This window comes from Arvicanthis niloticus, chromosome 1 (genome assembly GCF_011762505.2).
Source record: "Arvicanthis niloticus isolate mArvNil1 chromosome 1, mArvNil1.pat.X, whole genome shotgun sequence".
NCBI classification, from domain to species: Eukaryota; Metazoa; Chordata; class Mammalia; order Rodentia; family Muridae; genus Arvicanthis; species Arvicanthis niloticus.
In genome coordinates, this window is record NC_047658.1 from 146,034,333 (window position 1) to 146,056,896 (window position 22,564).

General features: G+C 38.3%; 1 protein-coding gene and 1 pseudogene across 4 annotated transcripts in view; both read left to right on the plus strand.

The window, feature by feature from the left end:
• LOC117710944 (cytochrome P450 2C29) overlaps nt 1–5,217 on the plus strand; it is a 44,469-nt gene extending 39,252 nt beyond the window's left edge. For 2 of the 3 annotated variants that reach the window (XM_076920369.1, XM_034506283.2), the window contains 2 exons: nt 2,620–2,761; nt 3,795–5,217. In XM_076920369.1, coding sequence (XP_076776484.1) covers nt 2,620–2,761; nt 3,795–3,976 — 324 coding nt within the window. In that variant the 3' untranslated portion in view covers nt 3,977–5,217. Of the gene's footprint in view, nt 1–2,619; nt 2,762–3,232 lie in introns of all 3 variants that reach the window. The other variant, XM_076920384.1, reaches the window with a different exon arrangement.
• A 4,390-nt stretch (nt 5,218–9,607) lies between these two features.
• LOC143436273 (serine/threonine-protein phosphatase 2A 56 kDa regulatory subunit gamma isoform pseudogene) lies at nt 9,608–16,064 on the plus strand (annotated as a pseudogene). The gene is made up of 2 exons (XR_013106410.1): nt 9,608–11,414; nt 11,507–16,064. The product of XR_013106410.1 is annotated as a serine/threonine-protein phosphatase 2A 56 kDa regulatory subunit gamma isoform pseudogene (transcript).
• Nucleotides 16,065–22,564: the final 6,500 nt, after the last annotated feature.

Consider the following 22,564-nt stretch of genomic DNA (forward strand, 5'->3'; position numbering starts at 1 on the left):
TTTTCTAGTGCCTCTGACATTCTTTCTATCTGCTTAATGGAACAATTTTTTAATCATTCTGTTGATTGTATATTTATTTCAATGTAAATTTATTGCTTCTAATGATATATATCTCATATACACATACAGACATACATATACATCATATACATATACACATACATATATACATCATATATGCATACACATGCACATACACAGACACACACATGTATACATATATATATAATTTGAAGGTGTTATGTGAGCCAATATTTTTCTATGTACTTTTTGTATCCTAGTTTCTCTTCACTGCAATGAATTGCTGATAGTGATGAACAGACCTGGTTCTAATGGGCCTGGCTCATTTCATTTCTCATTAGGGTGAAGGAACAAATTTTAACCTCTCCCTATTCAGTTTGATGTTTTATGATACACAGTCATGTTGATCAGATGAACACTTTTTTCTAATTTATTTAAGGGTATAGGAAACACTTTATTCTGGAATTAATTATGTATGAGTATAACCAGAAATACATATCTTTACTTTGAGATAATATATTTATTCAAAATCTGTACATTGTCTTCAAAATTGTACTCTGCACCATTTTGAATGTTCTATGTATTTTTTACTTTTTTAGCACTGACTGCATATGTTAGAAACATGTATATACGTTGGATATTTTCTGCCACACATTGTCTATGGCTTCTATGTTAAGAAATTTCTGTCCATACTATTTTTTCCTTTAACTTATTAGAATTTTGATTCTAAAACTGAGCTGTCTGCTTATAACTAAGTTGAATATGTTCCCTAACATGATTCTGTTTTTACTTATTTAATTTTTGTGGGTACTTAGCGTTACTTTCAAGGCATTGAAAAACTTTTGATTGAATATGTAGTAGCACTGATGAAAAATGCCAAATTTTTATAATGATAACTTTATACAGAAGGAGTTCAATGCTATCTCCTGGGCAATCTCATATTTTTCAGAAGTTGGGGCAAAAAGATTCTGGTAGAGTTTCAGTTACTAACATCATGTGGAGATGATGGAACTAACTTTGTCAGGTGGCAATGGGTCTTGCTGTGTAATGATAGGCTTGTTATAAGTGTTATACTAGTTTGCTCTTTTTAGCCAAATAATATTCATGAGATATTATTTTCACTTCTTATAGTTGAGATCTATTGCCAATATTAAAAAAAACTGTTTATGTTTATGTCTTTAGATTCATCTAAATGGTAAATAGAATGAAGAACAACATAGAAATGACTTATCTCCTGATAGATTTCTTGAGTTTATAGCCTAGCTTGAGACTAGTGTTTCATCAGCTAAACTTACTTCATACTGCTGCTGGCTCATGATATGATTGGTCTCTTTGGACTCTAGTTGAGTAGAATATTCCATTATTTTCCTTTACAAAACTACATGGTTTAGAAATAAGCATGACTTCACAGCTGAAAAAAATGAGGTATTTTCTGTGATCAAACTCGAGCCACTCATCTTAGTAGAACATAGAATAAAAAGGAACCAGTTATCTTTGCCATAACAAGCATGGAAAATTTCAGGCTTTCTTGCTCATGAGGATCGTGCTTTCCCTTCAGAAGCTTTGGCATGAGTAGTAGAGAAGGAGTAACAGATAGTGTGTAAACAAATGAATATAATACATTCCATGTCTATTGTTACTAGAACTTCATTTTCACATAATTTACATATGTTAATAATATTCATTTTAGTTTTTACATTTTAAACATATTTAGTAAAGCTTAATTTTAATGCATATGACAGGCTTGTCAAACCTTTGAGAAAAACATTACTAGACAGTTTGTGATGATATGAAGTTAATTCGTGTTTTAGTTGAAGAGAACTTGTCAGAACCACCTTCCCAAAATTTGTGTCCCTTCAGAGGCTTTATGATTTAGATTCTATCAGGTTATGACTATCACATCTATTACTTTGTCTTATTTGTTTTATTTTATTTTTTTCTTCTCCTACTCTTAATATTCCTTTCTTTCATTTTCCCAAATAATCCTCATCCTGCTTTTCAGTCACATATACATATATGTATTTCTGTGTATTTTTGTCTGTGCATTCATATAGATTTTTAAATTACATATATAATAGCAGACCTCTACTCTGGCACATAGCCCCACATTTACATTCCTATAAATACAGAGATAGGTGGATGAATAAATAGATTGTGTACATGTGGGGAAAATGTAGTATTTGTCTTTCCATATACTCCCTAATGTGCTTAATGAATAATCTATTCCATTTAGAACTTTCAAATTATTACTGTTAGACTCTGATTTATCTGAGGTGTATGGAGTCAGATGTGATGAGCTAGAATAGCCAGTGTTAAGAGAAGTATGAGTCCAATCTGTAGGAATTGGAGAAGAGACACTTTAGACACTTTAGACATTTTAGTTCTAGTACTCATGTGAAATGTCACTAGAAGGCACATCAATATGACTGGCCTCAGACTCCTTCCTATCACCTCCCTATTTTGTGCATTAAAATATCACTGCTGTTCTTTGTAGTTTACTCCTTCTATAGAACAGAAGGTGTGATTTAAGTTATTTTCCTGTAATACTTTAGCTCTATGATTTCTTTGTAACTGATGTCTCTTTGTGTGTTATTCCAGGGAACAACAGTAATAACATCACTGTCATCAGTGCTGCATGACAGTAAGGAGTTCCCCAACCCAGAGATGTTTGACCCTGGCCACTTTCTAGATGGGAATGGAAACTTCAAGAAAAGTGACTACTTCATGCCTTTCTCAACAGGTAATACAAACTTATTCCCAGGACTCCAGTAATATGAAAATCTGTGGAGACTTACACAGTGGCTTCCAGTTGCTGGAAGATTTTCAACTTGTGCACAACCAGCAGCATGCTTATCCATGTCTCAGTACCCATCTAAGAAAGCAAACTTCATTTACACTTTAGTGCATCACTACAGAAATTAAGCCATCAGAATTTAAATCCATGCTTCTTTTGCTGTGTCACTCACCTCCAAGTTCAGTTAGGCAATTACAAGTCTCAAAAAATATAGAAAATTATCATAGAGCCTTAAGTACACGTGGTAAACAGATGAATGAACATCACTTATTAAACTTCTGCTGGACACAGCAATGAGAAAGTCTCCCAACTCTCTGGTTATTGAGAAGATGTTAAGCAAATTTCTTGGTCAAACCTTAGTTTTTACAAATGCCAAATATATCACCGTTCTAATAATTGACTTCCTTATTGCTTCAGAACATGGATAATGGAGAATTATAAGAAGGATCTACATATCAATAAAGAACCTTTAGATGAGGACATTTCTATGCGGTTTGGATGCCAGAAACTTCAAGATCATTATGAGATGATGGAGACATTATATTTGTGGCAGGACATCCTGCAGTGATCACTGGGAACCCTGTTCTTCTCCATTTAGGCTCAGAATAAATGTATTTTGAGTCTAAACTTGCAGTGTGTGGACTGCCTTTGGATATGCAGCTTCTTTCCTTGAGTTTGATTTTGATAGTTAACACAGAATCCATTTTTCTATATCTACCAGGCAGTTTGATTATGAATGTGAACAACCACAACTTGATAAAAAGTATTTTTGAATAATGTAATTATTAAGATTATATGTTAGCTGGAAAACAGATTTGTTCTATCTTTGTCTTTCTAGTTCTCCTTTCAGTTAGCCATCCATCTAACCACCTATATAACAACTTATCATTCAATCATCAAGTCTTGTGTCATTTAAAAATACAGTGCTTCACACATTTATGAATAAGAGACAGTAATCTTCTTTGACTTTGTTTTCTAGGAAAGCGGATTTGTGCTGGAGAGGGCCTGGCCCGTATGGAGCTGTTTCTATTCCTGACAACCATTTTACAGAACTTTAAATTGAAATCTCTGGTTCACCCAAAAGACATTGATACGACCCCAGTGGTGAATGGACTTGCCTCTCTACCACCCCCTTACCAGCTCTGCTTCATTCCTCTCTAAAGAGATCAGACTTTCTGGCCACTGCTGTGTTGTCTTATGCAATCTCCTTCAGGTTTTAATCCATCTCCCTCTCTATCATGGATAATACATCCTCCCTCCTGGCTCACAGAACCTGCTTCTCTCAAGACCCAGCAAACACATGCAGTTTCTGGAGTTATAGCACAAATGCACTTGTATTTTCTCTTTTATATAACAGTTGTCTGATCCCTTGTGCTTATGTGTATCCATTCCTGAGGTAAAATAAGGCTTCACTGTAAAATCATAATTAGCAGAAGAAAATTCCTCATCATTTTTTCTTTTGCAAATTTTCAATAACAATTATATTTGATTTGTCTATCTGTCTCAGACTTGCTTACAATTTAGGTAAGAAACTAGTATGCTAACACATCATTTTGGACCACATCAAAAGAAGCATAGAGAATGCAAGAGAAAATGCTAAGGATGCATATTGTTTGCTAAAGTGCTTTAGTCCAAATATGAAGACCTAGATAATCTCTAGCATATATATATATATATATATATATATATATATATATATATATATATATATATATATAGAGAGAGAGAGAGAGAGAGAGAGAGAGAGACCAAGCATGGTTTTGTGTGCTTGTTAAACCAACATTGGAGAGCAGAGAGACCTGTTGCTTGCTCAGCATCCTGACAGGCTAAATTAGTGTTGCAGATAGACATCCTCTCTTATAAAACAAGCTTGCAAGCTCCTAATAAACAATACCCAAATTTCACCTCTTACTTACACATGTGTGAGTATACATGCACATTCATTCTTTTACACACTTGCACCTGATTATCCATACTCATCCATACACCCACATTTATACATGTAAAACTGAATGTGAAGAGAAAGGTGGTATTAAAGGTTTTTGTCTAAGTGACATTAGAGTCACTGTAAATTTTGCACACATAAACAATAACTATGAGCAGCTTCATTCTGTAGAAGACCAATTACAGGGGAGAATAAAAGGCAAAATGCAGGGCAAATCTTACTTTATTGTTGCTGTCAACAAAATGTAAAATTTTAAATTTGTGATTGACTTGATGTTCACAGATTAGAACTGAGCATGCATTTTGCTTTCCTATTGCTAGTCACATGCTCTGGGTGCCACTGTTCTTTTCCAACGAGAATAATGGTTCCTGGAATTCACATTTCTATTATTTCTAGATGCTCCATTTCCTTTCCACTGTGTTAAAGATTACCAAATAAACACTGACATCACTCATTACCCCTTCATGACTCAGTCTAAAAGAAGTCACTGTGTCTGTTATTCTAAGTTTCTACTGTGGAGCTTACTGCAGAGATATGTCCTCACAAATGTTAGGAGAAAGTCATACATCCACATATTCTATGTGATCTATATATTGATAGTTGTGGCACTTAATGTGGCTCTCTGTAAAATTGAACTTAAATGCTTTTTAAGCATTTAAGTGCAATTGTGTATTTTGTTCTAGAAAAGATAGGGTACATACTTTACTTCTGTATATTAAGGCCTTTACAATTGGATTCTCAGTTCTAAGACAGCATGAACCAAATGTTATTTCAAATGGACTCTCATCTGTTGATCTATCTATCTATCTATCTATCTATCTATCTATCTAGCATCTAGCATCTGTCTACATATATATTTTTTCTCTACCTTTCCTATGTTTGTCTGTCTATGAATACATATTTCTTCCTATCTGTCATATTTGGAAATGATCTTCACTTACCCTGTATCTGACATTGAGTTAATATCTCATATATGTGTCAATATATGAGATATTATATGAGATATTATATATGTAAACAAAGGATGCGCAACAGGGGAATCTCAAATAACCAAGAAGCACTTAAAGAAATGTTCAATATCCTAGGTCATCAGGAAATGCAAATCAAAATAAACCTGGGAGTCCACCTTAGAATGAGAGCCAATCAGAATGACTTAGAATGGGGAACAAAATACTCACATGAGGTAGAAGATGAAAGGGACTTGGGTGGAAAAGAAGAGGGGGATGAAAAAGCGGGGGGGGGGGGGGCGGGGGGTCAGGATAAGGTATGGGAGCAGACAGGGATGATATACAAAGGATCAGGAATTTTAACAGAGATGTAAATAAGTGGGAGATGGGGACCTGGGATTAGCCACCAGGAAGTCCCAGATGCCAGAAAATCAAGAGGCTCCCAGGACCCAACAGGGGTGAGATTAGCTGAAATGCCCAACAAAGGGGAGGGAGGACCTGTAGAGACCATATCCAGAGGTTAGGCAAGGGCCCAATTGAAGGATGGGGCCATCCACTTATCTCCAAATTTTTAACCCAGATGGCTTCTGTCTAAAGGAAATACAAGAAAAAGTGTGGAGCAGAGACTGGAGGAAAGGGTATCCAGAGACTGCACCACCTGGGGATCCATCCCATACACAGAAACCAAACCCAGACACTATTGCAGATGCCAAGAAGTGCTTGCTGACAGGAGTCTGATATAGCTATCTCCTGAGAGGCTTTGCCAGAGCCTGACAAATACAGAGGCAGATGCTCACAGCCCAGCATTGGACTGAGCACCAGGGTCCCCAATAGAGGAGTTAGGGAAAGGATTGAAGAAGCTGTAGGAGTTTGCAACCCCATAGGAAGAACAACAATATCAGTCAAACAGACACCCCAGAGCTCCCAAAGACTATGCCATCAACCAAAGAGCACACCTGGAGGAACACATGGCTCCAGCCACATATGTAGCAGAGGATGGCATTGTATGACATCAGTGGGAGGAGAGGCCCTTGATCCTGTGAAGGCTCGATGCACCATTGTAGGGGAATACCAGGATGGTGAAGTAGGATTGGTTAGCTGGGTGGGAGAGCACCCTCATAGAAGCAGGGGGAGGGAGAATGGGTTAGAGGGTTTCCGGAGGGGAAACTGGGAAAGGGGATAACATTTGAAATGTAAACACATAAAACATTCAATAAAATAAGGCCAAGTGACAGCACAGGCTGTCAAGGATGTGGAGAAAGAAGAACACTCTTCCATTCTTGGAGGGATTGCAAACTGGTACAACCACTCTAGAAATCAATATGGCTGTTCCTGAGAAAGTTGGAAATAATTCTATCTGAAGATCCAACTATACCACTCTCGGGCATATACCCAAAACATACTTCACTATACCACAAGAACTATGTCCATAGAAGCCTTATTTATAATAGCCAGAAGCTGGAATCAACCCAGATGTCCCTCAACTGAAGAATGGATACAGAAAATGTGGTTTCTTTACATATTGGGATGCTATTTAGGTATTGAAAATGAAGAAATTATGAACCTTAGAGGCAAATAGATAGGACTAGAATATATCATCCTGTGTGAGGCAACTGAGACCCAAAATGGTATGCATGGTATGTACTTATTGATAAGTGGCTGTTAGCCAAAGCATATACAAACACCATGATACAACCCACAGATTGTTAAAAGTTTAACAAGGAGGAATTCTCGAGTGAGGGTGCTTCAGTCCAACTCAGAAGGGGGCAAAAATAATCATGGGAAACAGAGGAAGATATAGATATTGGTGGGAGAATGGAGGGTTAGGGGGTCAGGATAATATATTGGGGGAGACAGGAGATAAGCCCAGATGGCCAAAAGAATGAATGGAAATATTCAGCTGTGTGTTGTGTGTGTGTGTTGGGGGGATGTAGAAAGTCCAAAAGACCTCGGATGTGAGAGTCTCCCAGGACTCAGTGGGGATGACCTTATCCTTAATGCCCAACACTGGGGAGGTGGAAACTAAGAGACAACCTCCAGTAGATAGACTGAGCCCCTAGTGGAGAGATGGCATCACCACCCTACCTTCAAAATTTTTGACCCAGAATAGTTGTCTAAAATAAATGTAGGGAGAAAGATGGAGCAGGAATTGAAGAAAAGGTCATCTACTGGCCAGTCTACCTTGGTATCCATACCATGGGTGGGCACCAAACCCTGACACTATTACTGATGCCATGTTGCACTTGCATACAGGAGCTTAGCATGGCTGTTCTCTGAGAGGCCCTACCAGCAGCTGTCTGAGACAGATACAGATATTACAGCCAACTATTGGACTGAGGTTGTGGACTCCTATGGAAGGGTTAGGGAAAGAATTGAAGGAGCTTAAGGGGATGGCAACCTTATAGGAAGACCAGGAGTATCAACTAACCTGGACCCCTGGGAGCTCCCAGAAAGGAAGCTACCAACTGAGAATATACACATGTAAGCTGGTCCTTGGCCCTTGGCACATATGTAACATAGAACTGCCTTTTCTGGTTTCAGTGGGAGAGGATATGCCTAATCTTGTACAGATTATCCAGGGAAGGTGTATGTGGAGGATATGTTGGTGAGGGGGTTTGGGAGTTGGTGGGGGATCCCCCTCTCTGAGACAAAGAGGATGGGGATTGTGGTGAAGAACTTTTGAATAGATACCAAGAATGGGGGGAGGGATTGGTAATATAAATAAAACAACTTAAAAAACTTATAATCAATGGGGGTATTCTTAGTGGTGACTCACTAGATTGGGGATAAGAAACCTGAGGAGACCACCTCCTATAGCTAGATAGTAATTCCAGTGTAGAAAGAGAGACACCAATGCACCCACGAAACTTGCAACCCAAAATTTATTCTGTCTACAAGTAATGTAGGCACAGGGGAGGGAGTGGAGACTGAAGGGATGGCCAGTGAATAACAGGCTCAAGTTGAGATCCATCCCATGAACAAGTACTCATCCCTAATACTACTAATGATACTCTATTATGATTGCAGACAGGAGTCAGTTGTCTTCTAAAAGGGTCCACCTAGCAGCTGACTCAGACAGATACAGATACCTACAGCCAAACAGTGGATGAAGCTTGGTTATTCTAATGGAAGAATAGGAGGAAGGATTGCAGTCCCTGAAGGCAATAGGAACTCCACAGGTAGATAAATAGTGTCAACTCACCTGAACCCTTGGCATTCTTAGAGTCTCAACCACCAACCAAAGAACATAAATGGTCTGGACCTAGGCCTCCCCACTTATATGTAGCAGATGTGAAGCTTGACCTTCATGTGGTTCCTGAACAACTGGAGTGGGGGCTATGCCAAAAGCTGTTGCTTGTAGTTAGGATATGCTCTTCTAGCTGGGCTGCCCTGTCTGGCCTCAGTGGGTGAGAAAGTACCCAGGCTCACAGAGACTTCTAGTGCCAGAGTCGGGGAAATACCCAGGGGACCTCTGTCTCTCAGAAAAGAAGGGTAGGGAAGATTGGGTAAAGACTGTGGGAGGGGGTGACAAAGAGACAGCAGTAAGCAGTGTGTAACATGAATAAATAAAAAAATTAAATTAAATTAAAAACATAATGGCTTCCATGAATGCTTAAAGTTAGTTTCCGTTTGAAATGTTTTTCTGTTTCTGTTTGTTTCTTCTTTTGCTTTTCAATACACAGTTTCTGCATGGATTCAATTTTTTTTTTTTTTTTGGACAGGAGCTGGTGAGTTAGGTATTAGTTTGACTGCAGCAGATACAGTGATCATTTATGACAGTGATTGGGTAGGAAGTATGTCAATATGCTGACTCTATTCTGTTCTGAAAATGTTATTTTATTTTATTTTATTTATATTGCAGTTTTATTTATCTATTTTGAAAAGTGCCTTTTTGCGGGCAGGAATTTATCAAGTTTTCAGTGGATAAAAACTCACAACCTTCTCAGAGCATTTAAATCATCTTAAGTTACTTTCATTTATTTGTTGGGTGTATGTGTGTATGTGAGTGGCATATAGAGGTCAAACAAAAGTAAGCAGGAGTTGTACATAATTATTACTCATCTTTTTTAAAAGTTTAACATAATTCTGGCAACTGTACCAGAATTCTTTTTAAGTTTGAGAATCCCCAGTCTTATTTTCAGGCTCACATAAATGTTGTAGAATTGGTCAGAGTCAATTGTTGTATATCACTTAGTAACAGCAAATACTACTTACCAGGAAATTTTAGAAAGAGCAGCAGCTTAAAGAGAGTTGGAGAAGCCTATAATTCATAAAGTAAATGAGTTTTAACTTGCTTAAAATAGTAGGAGAAGAGGATACTGGTGCACCTGGACCTACAACAGGTCAGAAATGTTCTAGGTATACATCTATGTGGCATGTGGAATGATTCACAACTCATCCTTGATATGGATACTTAACATTCCCATATCAGTGTCATTAGTCACTCCAGACTACAGAGTTCCTCAGCAGAGGAGTGGGCCCATTATTTTTCAAATTCAATCATAAATTTTGTTAAAAACAGTTCTTTATGGAATTTTCATATAAATTCAGTAATAATATAAGATTAATTGTTCAGCTTTTGTTTCTTCTTCCAGTCATCTTCAAGCACTTAGGGTCTGCTTTCAGATCTGCTCAAAGGGACATTTACATGCTTTATCTATGTAACTCCAGGGGGGAAAATGTCAGAAGCCATCATTTGGAGAAGCTAAAAACTAGCAGGTGATCTTCCTGAGATGTGTCTGCCATGGATTAAAAATCTATGATGAATTTGCTTCAGTAGGCAAGGCTCAGGAGAAAAAAGGAAAGAAGGTATAAAAAGACAGAGAAAAGAAATAAAGTTGTTGATTGAATGGTTTGGCTTGGGGAACTCTCTATCACCCACCCATCCATCTATCCATCCATCCATCCATCCATCCATTCATCCATCCAAATGTGTATGTCTGTTTGTCTACATGTTTGTATGTAGGTATAATTGCATGTAGGTAAGCATGCATGAATACCTGTGGAGTTGATTTTGACAGATTGTCAAGCCTTACCAGAGTGTGAATGTACGAATGTTTGAATTCATATGTGTCTGTAAATACTTGCCTGTATAAAGCATGTTAATTCTTTTCCTTTCTTCCCTCTTTGGTTAACAAATAGTTAACTAGATTAGATAGAGAGTCCTCTGGCTAACTAAACAAAGATAGGAGCACTAGCAATAAATTATTTTTACTTAATTCCCTGCTGCTAAACAGTATATGTTAATTGTCAGATATTAGCACTTATTAATACATAAGTAATAAAAGTTAAGTTTTTAGTACTTAATGAAGCACAGAACAGTAAGAAAGACTTAAATTTCCCTAGTGCTTATTTAAGTATAAAGAGGTAAATGAAGCACAGAGAGTTATAATGTTTACTAAAGCAAAGAGTTAAAGAACCCTAAGGGCTTTCATGCCCTGGCTGAGACTTTCTGTGTGCTGATGTCAAGTAACATTCTGCAGTTTTTCTAAGAACAAGACATTCTGTTGTAGGTGTGTTGCCTTGGGCAGGGACTTTCCACTTGACAAACTGTTGCCCCCTCCCCCATTGAGTTCCTGTTTGTGTTTTTCCTTCCCCAGTATAGTGTATATATTGAACTTGCTCAGTAAAAGTTTCTGCATTCTCTCATAACAGGGAAAACGAGGAGAACCTGATGGGATCGTTCCTGAAAGAAGCTGGCCACACAGTGAGTAGAATGTATTGGAGAAGCTGTGTGTGTGACTTTCAAACTGAAAGTCATTAGTGCTATGTGACTTTTGATCATTTTTTTTTTTTTAGCACACCATGGGGACTAGGAGTTCCTCTCTACAAGAAGTGGCACCAGATGATGCAGCTAAGAAATTTTTGCATAAGGTAGAGAATAGCTCCAAGTCTGTGGATGAGGAAGAAACTTTAGAAAAGAAAAGAGCTGATTTAAAGGAAAATTTGAAGAAATGTAAGGTCAAAAAATTGGAAACAGAGCCTGGGAGGAGGAAATGAGAATGGGTGAGCAATTCAGTCTCCTGGCGGTGGCAGTGGTGACTGGTGCGGTATGACAGCCAGGCCAGGGTCACTTCTGCTACTGCAGCAGCAGTGGCAGTAGGTGGCTGCAGGGGCTGCATGCAGCTTTGTTCCACACAAGCCATGCAGAATACAAACAAGAAGGAGAAAGAATCACCAAAACTGCTGAAAAGTGGAAAACCTTCAAAAGAAGGACAAGGTACAGCAGAAGCAGAAATAGCCAGCAGAAAAAACAGCCTTGTAGCTGTCCAGGTTTTGACATCTACTAAAATAAAAGTACCAGTCCCTCAGCCATCATTGTCCCTGTGAAGACAGATGAACAGCAGAACTCTTCACAGTTCAATGCCAGATGTTAAAGGAACATCTTTATGGGAGTTTTTGCAGTTTTTATTATTTAAAAGATGTTTAAATAATAAACATTTTAAAATGTTTATTTTTAAAAGATGTTCCTCCTACAGGCCAAGAGCAGCTTTTTATCCAGAAGCTATTTTAGTGTTGTATCCTCTTTGAATTTGCTTCTGACCCACTGAGTGACCTAAAGTGGAAGGAAGTAAAGTGAGCTACACTAAGCGAGATGGTGGAGTATATCACCCACAACCAGAACGTGATCACAGAGCCCATTTATTTACCTTGAGGCTGTCCACATGTTTTCAGTTAACATGTTTCAAACCTTGCCACCCTCCTCCAATCCTACAGGACCTGAATTCAACTCAAAAAGAAGATGAACCCATGTTAGAAGCAGCCTGGCCTCATCTGCAGCTTATTAATGATTTTTTTCTTAATATTTTTAGAGTCTCCAGATTTCCAGCCCAATATAGTAAAGAAATATATTGATCAGAAGTTTGTATTGCAGCTTCTAGAATTCTTTGACAGTGAGGATCCTTGGGAATGAGATTTTCTAAAAATGACCCCGCACAGAACATATGTGAAGTTCTTAGGCCTGTGCGCTTACATCAGGAAAGAGATCCATAATATCTTTTGTAGGTTTATCTGTAAGACAGAACACCACAATGGCATAGCAGGGTTACTGGAGATCCTGAGAAGTATAATTAATGGATTTGCCTTACCACTAAAGGAAGAACACAAGATTTTCTTGTTGAAGGTGTTGCTGCTCTTCCACAAAGTGAGGTCCTTGAGTGTCTACAATCCCAAGCTGGCATACTGTGTCATGTAGTTTTTAGAGAAGAACAGTACCCCCACTGAACCAGTGGTAATGGCACTTCTAGAATACTGACCAAAGACTCACAGTCCAAAAGAAGTAATGTTCTTAAATGTATTAGAAGAAATTTAGATGTAATTGAACCATCAGAATTTGTGAAGATCATGGAGCCTCTTTTCCAACAGTTAGCCAAATGTGTTTCCAGCCCTCATTTCCAAGTGGCAGAGCAGGCACTCTATTACTGGAACAATGAGTACATAATGAGTTTAATCAGTGACAATGCAGTGAAGATTCTGCTCATCATGTTTCCATCCTTATACCACAACTCAAAGACCCACTGGAACAAGACAATTCATGGCTTAATATACAGTGCTCTGAAACTCTTCATGGAGATGAACCAGAAACTCTTTGATGACTGCACCCAGCAGTTCAAAGCAGTGAAACTCAAAGAGAAGCTAAAAATAAAAGAGCAAGAAGAAGCATGGGTTAAAATAGAAAATCTAGCCAAAGCGAATTCCCAGGTACTAAAAAAGACAGTAACTCAGGAGTATTTTGGCTTTGCGTGACACCTTCTAGGAAGGAGATAAAAATTTAGACCTTGAAAATGAGAGAGAGAACGTTGGAGCATCAAATCTTCAGCCTTCTGGCCCAGAATCATCTGACAAACCTTAGTGATGCAGAATTATTAAGGACTGATTACTCTGTCTAGGCAGATATAATCATTCGACTATTCTGCAAGTGTGTCCTTTTCTGGACAGTAATTTGTCTGTAGATGGAAAGAAGCAATTCTTGCCTTGTGGCTGTCTCTGTACAACTGGAGTAACTGCAAGGATGCTCAATTTTGTCTTAGAATCCAAGACAGGAAGCTGTCAGGAGCAGACAGGTCTCTAATCAAAATGAACATTAATATAGAAATGTTTGTAACGTCAATTCTGTGAACTTCTGATGTTTTGAAAACCAACTATCCATGTAAGATAAACTGGACTGCTGTTAACTCCTCTCAGCTATTTCTAAATAAAACATAGAGAACACTGTAACAATAAACTCCAAGCCATGAATTTGCTACAGTCCCTTAACTCACAGGCTAACCATCTCAAATCTGTTACCAGGTGTTCAGTGGTCTCTATAAATTGGCTAACTTTTAGAAGCTATGCTTTGTGCTTCCCATAATTTTAGTTAACTCAGTCATTCTAGATATCTGACAGGGTTGAAGACCTATAGTCTCATAGCCAATCCTGGCTATTTAATTTGAGAGAAAAGATCTGAGTGGAAGGTTTTCAGCTGACATTCTAAGCCAAGAAAAAAGCCAGGTTCAAAACTAAGTGTTTTAGTTAGGAGAGATGACAGATGTTCTGTTTAGTCAACAAAATGATGGACTGGGTATTAGGATTATCTTGTACCTCACTGGTACAAATTGGCATAATTATGCTCTAATTGTATTTTGAGAGAAAAGTGTTATTTTAACAGGAAGGGTGATATGTAGGAGGAGCTAAGGGGGAAAGAGTACAGAGAGGAAGAGATGGAGTAAGGAGAGGAGAAGATGAAGGAGAGGAGAAGCTAGGTGATGAGAGAGAGAAAGAGGGGGGGGGGGCATGGAGGCAGATGTCCATGTGTCTCCACCAGTCAAAGACAGTTTATATATCTATGTTGGGTATTGGGTTAGACTTCTGATTAAGCATTACTGTTGGGGGCCGACTTTTAGCAGAAAGTGGCTATCAGCTTTGCAGCCATCTTGAGCCATATACCCTGACATGAGACTTGAATTACAATAGCCTACAACAGCTGAGAACACTCCGATAATCTTGGTTTAGATACCTTGAGATTAAAGGTGCGTGAGATTAAAGGTGTGTGAGATTAAATGTGTGTGATTTAGAAGTATAGATATCAGAGTTAGAGACAAGACCTAAGGGCATGATTAAAGGTGTAACTTAGAGGCGTGGCTTAGAAGTAAGACATATAAAATGCAGAGGCAGACAGTAGGATTCAGACATTAGGGAGACTATAGAAGACAGAACCAGACATCAGACCAGAGAGAGAGATTCATACACATCAGACATTAGGTAGAATCTGCCCTCACCCTCGCTCTTGCTGAAACCCGACCTGCAGACCAGAGCAGCAGCTTGGGCCGGGATACAGTGGCTGCCCAAACGTGGGTCGGCCCGAGCCTCAACATTTTGCCTGGGCTGCAACATTTATTTTGGCCGCCCCAACTTGGGGCTAGTGTGGTCCCCAACACATTACCAAACATATAAAGCCTTTGACTAACATTTTGTTCAAAATTTAAAATTTAAAATTTAAAATTATATAAAAGCAAAAAGGAAAAGGGGACATGGGATAAGGGTTTTCTAGGGAGGGGAAATGAAAGGGGATGGCATCTGAAATGTAAATAAAATATAAAAGAAAAAAGAAAATAGAAAAGAAAATAAAAAAGAAAATGAGAGAGAAAGAGAGAGAGAGAGAGAGAGAGAGAGAGAGAGAGAGAGAGAGAGAGAGAGAGAAACTGTTTCAGAAAAGCAGTTGTCCTCTCTCATGCCGTGTTGGCAAAAGAGAAGGAAAAGGCTATTTCAGAGCCCTCCTAGGAGCAGGAGAAAATCATGAAATGTCCTGCTTTCTCTCTGGCTACTACTGGATAAATCCTTAGTTTTGCTTTCCCTGTCCATTTTCAGTACTCAGGAAGCCAGTCTGTCCATGTGTGTTAATTGTCTGGTTTTGTGTCATTGGTTGAATGATTGCTGTTCTTTTTGTATGTTCAAAAAAGTGTTTATTGGGTTCAACAAGTGACAATGTGCTTTTCTTTCAAAATTACAGCTAGAAAACGTAAGAAAATTTTGTTTTGTCTAAATATATAAGATGCATACCTACTTCATTTTTGTTTTTGTCTGGTTTTAAAAGTATAAATATGTTCTGCTTGTTTTGGTTATAGATTATTGGCCTATAAGTTATTGGGTATGACTAAATATTCACAACTTTGGTAATAGAAAGTTGGTTTAACTAGTAACTCAGGGCTAAAGAGATGGCTCAGCCAAGCTATAGTGGAAAGAGTATATTTAATTTTTAAAAATTACCTTGAAAAAGCAAAAAAAAAAAGGAGGAGTTTACCTCACACCTCATGCAAGATTATCCTTTATATATTTTAAAGTCCTTATTAGTGGATAACAACGCATTGTCTGCTGCAGACAGACATTAGAAATGAGCCCAGAAGGCACTGGGCTTAGTGAAATGAAAAAAATTGTCATCAGGTATATGGAAAGGCCTTGACCCTGTGTTAGTCAGGACGAGAAGTTCTGTTTGTGTTTTTCCTAAAGATGCGGAAAGTCCTGTTTGGATTCCTGGGCATTGCATGTGCCCTGTCCCTATGAAGCTTCACCCAGGCAGAGATCTACTAGAGCTTTGTGATGAAACTCCCAGTTCTGATGTCAGTGGGGATAAGTAGCTCCACCTGGCTGGTCATAGTTTCCACCAACAGGACTACTGGAAAAGCTGCAGCTAACTTTGAGATTGAGAGAGCCAATGTTTCCTAGAATTTTAATTTAAATGATTCTTTATGCTTTATTAAGAATAGCGATAGAAATTTGTTGAATTTTACTTTCTCCTTCATGGAATCAACAAATTCTTAATTTTACTCAACACATATCTATTTTCATTCAGAGGATTAGTGATACTTGTGTGCAGCCCCTCTCTGGGGAGAAGTTTTTAGTAGGACTCAAGCTGGCCAGAAGGCTTCTTACAGAGTGGGCTGGATCCTTGTCTTTGGGAGTCCTGGCCTTTGGGGCAGCTGCGGGGAGATTAATATTTCTTTGCTGCTTTTGCAGACAGCAGATCCAGTCTCAGGCAATTACTAAGCAGGTGCTCATGTCATTGGCATGAGAGAACCCTTCTGCCCAGGTTTGTCTCAGCTTTAACCGAGAATAGTTAGTCAATGATAGGCAACTCCTTTGCAGTTCTTACCTATCTAAGACAGGGGTCCTGAGGCTGGCAGGAATTCCCAGTGATGGGTAATTAGTATTGACAAAAGGTGACCTAAGACAGATGCTATTCACCTATAAAATAAAAATGGTGGAACTGTAGAACCCCAAAGGGCTGTCATGCCCTGGTTGAGACTTTCTGTGTGCTGCTGTCAAATAAAATTCTGCATTTTTTCTAAGAACAAAATATCCTGTTATAAGTATAATGCCCTGGACAGGGACTTTCCACTTGACAAACTGTTGTCCCCAAGTTGAGTTCTTGTTTGTGTTTTTCCCTCTCCGGTTTGGGTTTGATGTATATATTGAACTTGCTCAGTAAAAGTTTTGACATTCTCACATAACGAATGACTCGAATCTGTGTCTTTTTTAAATTCCCCAGGCCTACACCCAAGCTTGGTACCATGGTGGCACTGTCACTGTCAAAGATCTAGACTGAGATTTTCTGTTCTGCCCCCATGAGGTGCTGGGCTATAGAGAAGTGCTGAGTACCGCTCAGGTGGTGGAAAAACACAGTCTAAGTTTCTTGAGGTAAAAGCTGGGGTTTCTTGACTCCTGGGCATCCATTTGCAGCTGGAAAGCCTCAGAGAAATAGGGCAAATAGTGTGTGTGTGTGGGAGGAGACAGAGAAGGGCAGGTCCTTAGGCCCACAAAGACAAGACACTGCCAACTTCCTGGACATTCAGGCAGAGCTGCAATTCATTCTGAGGAGTTGGGAGCAAAGTCAGAAGCCTTCTACTAGCTCATCAGCAAAATTCTCCCCATGGCAGTTCTTATTGGATGAGTCAATCCTTGCTTCCAAAGTATTTATTGATTGTTCATCATAGAAAATGGCTGAATACGAACTCTTCAAGGTAGACTAGAGAGTAAGTACCATTTGCAGAGAGGAGTATCCAGACAGGGAAGCTTATTGCCTAATTCCTCAAACTCTTTATATATCTCATTAGCATGGAGAATTTTGTTTTGGACTACATGACCACATGTGATATTATGTGGGAAATGTGGCATATATTCCAGGCCAGGAATCTGGAAGGGAACAGGGAGCTGTCTACTATCTCAGGTAAGTGCCCAGGTGTCATGGACTCTGAACCCCCTCAACTTACCAAGTTTCCTGGCATGGTCAATTGCCACATAGGGTAGTACTTTTGAGTTTTGTCTATGATGTACTTAACCATTTCCAAGTTTGTCAGCCTTCTTGTGGAAGTTTAGAAAGAGTCTCTCCCACCTCCATTAGTAATATAATTTATGGGATTTGGATTTCAGTTATGGAGAAAGCTTTTGATATGGGGAGATTGATTAAAGCTGTACTTTCTGTTGCTGAAGCAAATTTTTTTGCTTTTTGAGTAAATAAGATGACTTTATTATTATATTATAATATAATATATATAATATACATTATATAATAATATTCACATATAATATTAGAATATGTGAAGGCTGACAGATTGATTAGAACATAAATGTTCCCAGAAAATATTCTGAAACTAGCAGCATTGCATTCAACCATGCATTGTCATCTGGTGGAAGGTGTCCTCTGGTTATGCTATAGATGTCTTATCTGTGTGACTCAGAGGAAGTGAGCAGAAGCCTCTCTGGTGCTGCTGGCCTTCACTAGGCAGACACAAAATCATTTGGCCACCTCTATTTTTTTTTAGAGTGTGGGAACTCACCATATGACATCCTGGGTAACAAGTTCCATGTTCAGGTGGTAGGTGACCCCCTTCCACCTCCAGAAATGAACTGATGAGTACCTGTCTGGTGGCCTGAAATTATCATGTAGAATGAAAAACCCCTTTTATCCCTTATTTTCTATGTACTTGTATAATAAAAATAGCCCTGATTTATGTATATCTATTTATCTCACTTTATATAATTGACACAGGAAAATTTTATTCCGTTTAATTTATGAAATAATAATATCAAGTTCAGAATTATTTAATAAATATTAATTCATTTTAAGTAAGGAAGAACCTTAATGCTGTGAAGAAGTTAGAATGTTGCAAGTCTAGAACCAAATGACTTGAGTCCATCTCATCCCCTTGTTGGCACTTGCTCCAAACTCTGATGAGACCTATCTTCTTTATGACTATTAGGGTATGTTTTTGGATGTATAAACAGATCTCTGGTTTCTACCAACCAAAATGCTCAAAATGTCAGGAAGCATCAGAAGGCTATGCTTGAGATTTCTCCTCATTTTGTATCCATTTTACTTGTAGGCCAGATACCTTTTAGGTAGAAAGTTCTATGGGTGAGTTGCTGTCCTTATTCCTCCACTGGGAGTCTTATCTGGCAACAGGTAGTGGCCACTTCAGGTGCCACATTCCCCACTGTAAGTAGTTTCAGGTAGAATCACTCCCGCAGACTCCCTGGGGTCTCCACTTTGAGCTATTTCTTAAATAGAGAATGTCTAGAGAGTGTCGTCTATGACACAAAAGAGGGACTATTTCAGAAGAGAAAGATGACTTGGAGTCATAATAAGGAAGAACCTACCTGGTGAAGAAAGTGTGTTTACAATGCCAAAGTCATGACTTGACATGAATAAAATGGAAATATGAATTCTGATCAACTGTGCAATAAATATGCATTAATAATTTTTCACAAAAATATCAAAATATTGTTTTAAAAATGTGAAAATGAGCAAAGAGACAAGCTAATAAATGAATTTAAATAAGTCGAGAAAAAGTTTTAACAAGAGACAAGTCATGTTCCAAAGGTGAATTAGTGGTACTGCACATAAAATCAACAGATCCTTTCTTAAAAAACAAAGCAAAATAAAATGAGCAAAAATGTTGAGCTCAGAGTCCCATCTGTTTTTAGTGTTTTACAATTCTTATGTTTTATATAAAAAAGTTGATCCAAAGCTTCACACTGACGTATAAATCAGTGAAAATGCAATAGAACAAATAGGTCTCCAGGCATAAAAGAAATCTGAGATTGATTAATTTGAATTCGTTTATTTTGGGAGTTTTAGAGTAATCTGATGTGAAAATGAAAAATTAGTTCTTACTGTGCTGAAAATAATGAAGAAAAGCATGATATTGGGTCACTGACATTCTAAACTTTACAAAATAAGCAAACATTTTAACATCTTACTTAATACAATGATATAATTATTAACGAGATTCGTGTTTACTGTTAATTATAGTAGTTATGATCAATATATTATTACAGTATAATAATGTATTATTATAGTACATAGTCTAGAAATTTTAGATATAATTGTACTGAATGCTTTTGTGTAGGGAAGAGTGCAAATGCAACAAATATGTTAAGTTAGAAATGCTTCCCCCACCCCCAGGCTCAGACATTTGAACACTTGGTACTCAGTGGTGTTGTTTGAGGAGGTTTAGCTCCTCTAAATTATTGTTATCATCTCTGTGTAGTATTGTTCTTATCCATGTGCATTAACAGAAAGTGGAGAATTCTAAGACTTTTCTTTAAGAATCTATAGTACAGTCAAGGTAGTAAGTATGCTCATTAGTCACAGTGAATTCTAAATTCTTCCAGCTATGAACTGTGAGACACTGACAGTTCTTTTTGTTCCTTGAGCTTTAACAAAAGAATACTGCTCTTTCATGGTGGAGTAAAGATGTGTGACTGATAGGTATGTTTCGTTTTCTTAGTTTTATATTGGCCTAGATTAAAAAAAGGAGCTATAAAGCTCACATTATTGAATAAAATATGCTAGCATTTTTAATATAGCAAAAATTTTATGTATGCCTAAATATGTGAGGCATAAATACATTTCTAGGTATTAGGAAAATATAGCAGAAGTGTTGAAGTTAATATTTAGAGCAGCATTTTCTTGGGCTGACTATCTAAGTGGCAGTGACTCTGTCTAGTTCAGGCCACCACACACCACTGACAGAAGCCTAGAGCTCCACAGTTGGAAGTAACCATGGACCACGGGCATGCCACAGCCAGAAACACCAGCCTTGGCACCCATGAGACCCCATCATAGGAGATGGCTGTGCCAATTTTCCATGCTGTCTCCACAAGATTGGGCTGAGCCCAGACCATCTCACCATCCATGTGGTACCCAGTAGAAATGAGACTCTATTGTTTAAAGATTATCCAATAGCTTTTTATATTTGTTAATGCTCAAATAACAAGAAGCCCACACAATTAGAGGTGCTCCCCAATACCTAACAGATAGTACAACTACCTTAGACTGCTAGAGAGACACGCACATTGGTCACTATTTTCCCCTCTCTTGGTCCTCTCTCTCTGCTACCTTCTCCTCTTCCTTCTCTTCCTCTCCTTACTCCTCCCATATTAGCTCCTCTCAAAAAAACCGAGTTTAATGTAGAGGGAAATATACTGCTACACAGAAGAATTGTGAGTTAGACGCCTACCTATGTTATATAGTATGACTTTGTTAAAAAATAAACATTTCATTAAGCATACCAATATTCACAGGTTATATATGACATAAATCATATATGACTACCTGGCCACTAAGCAGATATGTAATGGTTGACAAGTTTTTTTGCCTTTCAAAATTAATCTGTTACTTTGCATGAACAGCTGCACGTTAGAAATATGTTTGTTTACATTTATTAGCAGTACTTGGACACTAATCTGTACTGTTAACCAGTAATTAAAAATGGACAATCTCTAAAGGACAAGGGTAAATAACATTTAATTTTTATCTAAATCAAGTGGACAAAATCCACAAGAGAGAGAGAGAGAGAGAGAGAGAGAGAGAGAGAGAGAGAGAGAGAGAGAGAGAGAGAGATTAAAGATTTGCTAATGGATTACTCAGCTCAGTGATGCCTGGTCACAACTGCATGAATAAGGAGGATGTCCATGGATCTTGTCATATTTCTGGTGCTCACTCTCTTCTCTCTCATTCTCTTCTCACTATGGAGACAGAGCTCTGGGAGAGGGATGCTCCCTCCTGGACCCACTCTTCTCCCAATTATTGGTAATTTCCTTCAGATAGATGTGAAGAACTTCAGCCAGTCCTTAACCAATGTAAGTACGCTTTGTGCTCCTCTAATACCTTCATGATGAAGATAAATTTGAGGCTGATTTAAAATGTCGTGCTACTGGCAGTAATGTTACAAATAATTGTAAAGTCATACCTCTTGCTAAGTGTTGTGTACCTTATGTGTTTCACAGCCTACATTTATCAGGAATAGAGCAATGAGTGATGTTTCAGGTTGAGAAGTTTAGGTCATTGCATTTATTTCATTAACAAATTTTATTTACTCACATGCTGACTGAAGCGTCCCCTCTATCCTCCCAGTTGTCCCCACACCCACTTAACCTATTATCCTATTCTCCTCTGAGAAGGGGAGTTCATGCCTGGATATCAATCAGGCTTGAATATCAAGTTGCAGTAGTACTAGGAACATCTTTTCTTATTGAGGTTAGAAATGGACTCCCAGTTAGGGGAAATGTAATGAAAGGTAGTCAGTCAAGTCAGAGACATCCCCTGATTCTCCTCTTAGGTGTCAAAGCTGCACAACTCTTACATATGTACTATGGGCCTAGGTTCATCCCATGTATGCTTCCCTGGCTTGTGGTTCAGTCCCTGTGAGCCACTATGGACACATGTTAGTTGATTCTGTAGACTTTCTTATGGTGTCTTCAACCTCTCTGGCTCCTTCAATCTTTCCTTCCCCTCTTCCACCAGATCCTCTGAGCTCTTTGTAGTGTTTGGCTGTGAGTTTCCATCAGCTGCTTGGTGAAGTCTGTCAGATGACAGTT